Source organism: Olea europaea, unplaced genomic scaffold (genome assembly GCF_002742605.1).
Source record: "Olea europaea var. sylvestris unplaced genomic scaffold, O_europaea_v1 scaffold867, whole genome shotgun sequence".
NCBI lineage: Eukaryota > Viridiplantae > Streptophyta > Magnoliopsida > Lamiales > Oleaceae > Olea > Olea europaea.
The window spans coordinates 195863-197448 of record NW_019267123.1 but is presented as its reverse complement, the minus strand read 5'-3'; the positions used below and the strand labels follow the sequence as shown (position 1 = coordinate 197448).

Sequence of the window (1586 nt, the reverse complement as noted above, 5' to 3'; positions counted from 1 at the left end):
TTTTCTATTGGTATAACCACCAGAGGATGATGCAAGGCTGCTGCTTGGAATTCACCATCATGGATTTGGCAATTGGGAAAAGATAAGGCTAGATGAAACACTTGGTCTTACTAAGAAAATTGCTCCAGTAGAACTTCAACATCATGAAACTTTCTTACCTCGAGCTCCTCAGCTGAAAGAAAGAGCTTCCCAACTTCTGGAAATGGTAGGTTCAACTCATTCCTAACAGGCTTATACGTCCCATCCCTGCAATATGATACATGAACCTTTTATTCTTGTGTTACTGCGAGTTGAACTGTTCTTTTACTTCAATTGAGAGTATCACATCAGGGAACTTTTTGTGATAATGTGAGGTACCATGTAACTGTGTTGAAGTAAGGTCCTATGGAATATTTATTTGGGACAAATTCAGTGAAACTCGGGTTTTCCTTCAGATATGGTTTCCATGTAACTGTGTAGTCATTATTTATTGATTTTGGATTTGGTCATGCCATTCCAATGTATGGTCAATGGCTTTAAAAACCAGCATTCTCGAACACTTGGTTAGGGTCTTAATAGTTGTGCGATTCAATCACTCTCAAGCTTGAGCTTTTGGGAGAGATGGTTGGGTCCCCATCAATTGGTATCAGAGCCGTGGACGTCGGATTTGGGACCGTGGGGTATTGCTAGGGTCTAATAGTTGCGGGATTCAATTACCCTCAAGTCTGGGATTTTGGGAGAGATGGTTGGGTCCCCATCACACTCATACATGTGCTTGTTTATGTTAAATTCATTGTGCCTAATTTGTACAGCTCTATTTTGGAATCTGTTGTCCACTGCTGTGCTATGCCTTATTTTTTGTTAATTTAGTGTGGTACCTGTTGAGTTTTATCCAGAATGTTGTGCTTTTTCACCTATTTTACTTTTAAGGCAGTTTGTTATATTGCTTTTTTTTGGCTGTAATTATTTTTGAGAACTTATGGCACCCACAATGTAATTCACGGCGTGTATACTTTGTTCTCAGGAAGTTGTTGCTGTTGGTGGGAAGAGTTCTAATGTTAAAGTTGGCCGTAAGAATGCAAAGAAACTGAAGGAAAATCTTCTAAATATTCCATTATATAGTGGAAAAGGCAAACAGCGGAAACCTGGTTCTCCTAATCTAAATGGACAAATAAATAAATCGAGAGCCCCAAGATCCCAGAAGGTGGAACCATTGGTTAAAGAGGAAGGTGAAATGTCTGATAATGAAGAAGTTTATGAGCAATTCAAGGAAGTGAAATGGATGGAGTGGTGCCAAGATGTCATGTTAGACGAGGAAAAGACATTGAAACGCCTTCAAAAACTTCAGTCTACGAGCGCAGATCTGCCGAAGGAGAAGGTTTGTTTAATCATCAGCTCTGCTGTCACCTCTATTGTATCATTTTTTCTTAATATATTCTTAAATTTTTGCTCTTAAATTGGCTCTTTCAGGTGCTCTCCAAAATACGTAATTATTTGCAGCTTCTTGGTCGAAGGATTGACCAAATTGTTTCAGAATATGAACATGGACCCTATAGGCAAGAAAGTATGTATTTTCAATCTTTTCTTGACCCCCTCGCCCCTCGTCT

The 1586-nt window shown here is 39.2% G+C and overlaps 1 protein-coding gene across 1 annotated transcript in view; it reads left to right on the top strand.

Moving 5' to 3' along the window:
* Positions 1-1586, top strand: part of LOC111392001 (protein CHROMATIN REMODELING 5-like) — a 25458-nt gene that overhangs the window by 19969 nt on the left and 3903 nt on the right. Inside the window, exons 16-18 of the mRNA XM_023017291.1 lie at positions 26-205; positions 1004-1357; positions 1450-1582. Of these exons, the coding sequence (XP_022873059.1) occupies positions 26-205; positions 1004-1357; positions 1450-1582 (667 nt within the window). The remainder of the gene's footprint in view (positions 1-25; positions 206-1003; positions 1358-1449; positions 1583-1586) is intronic.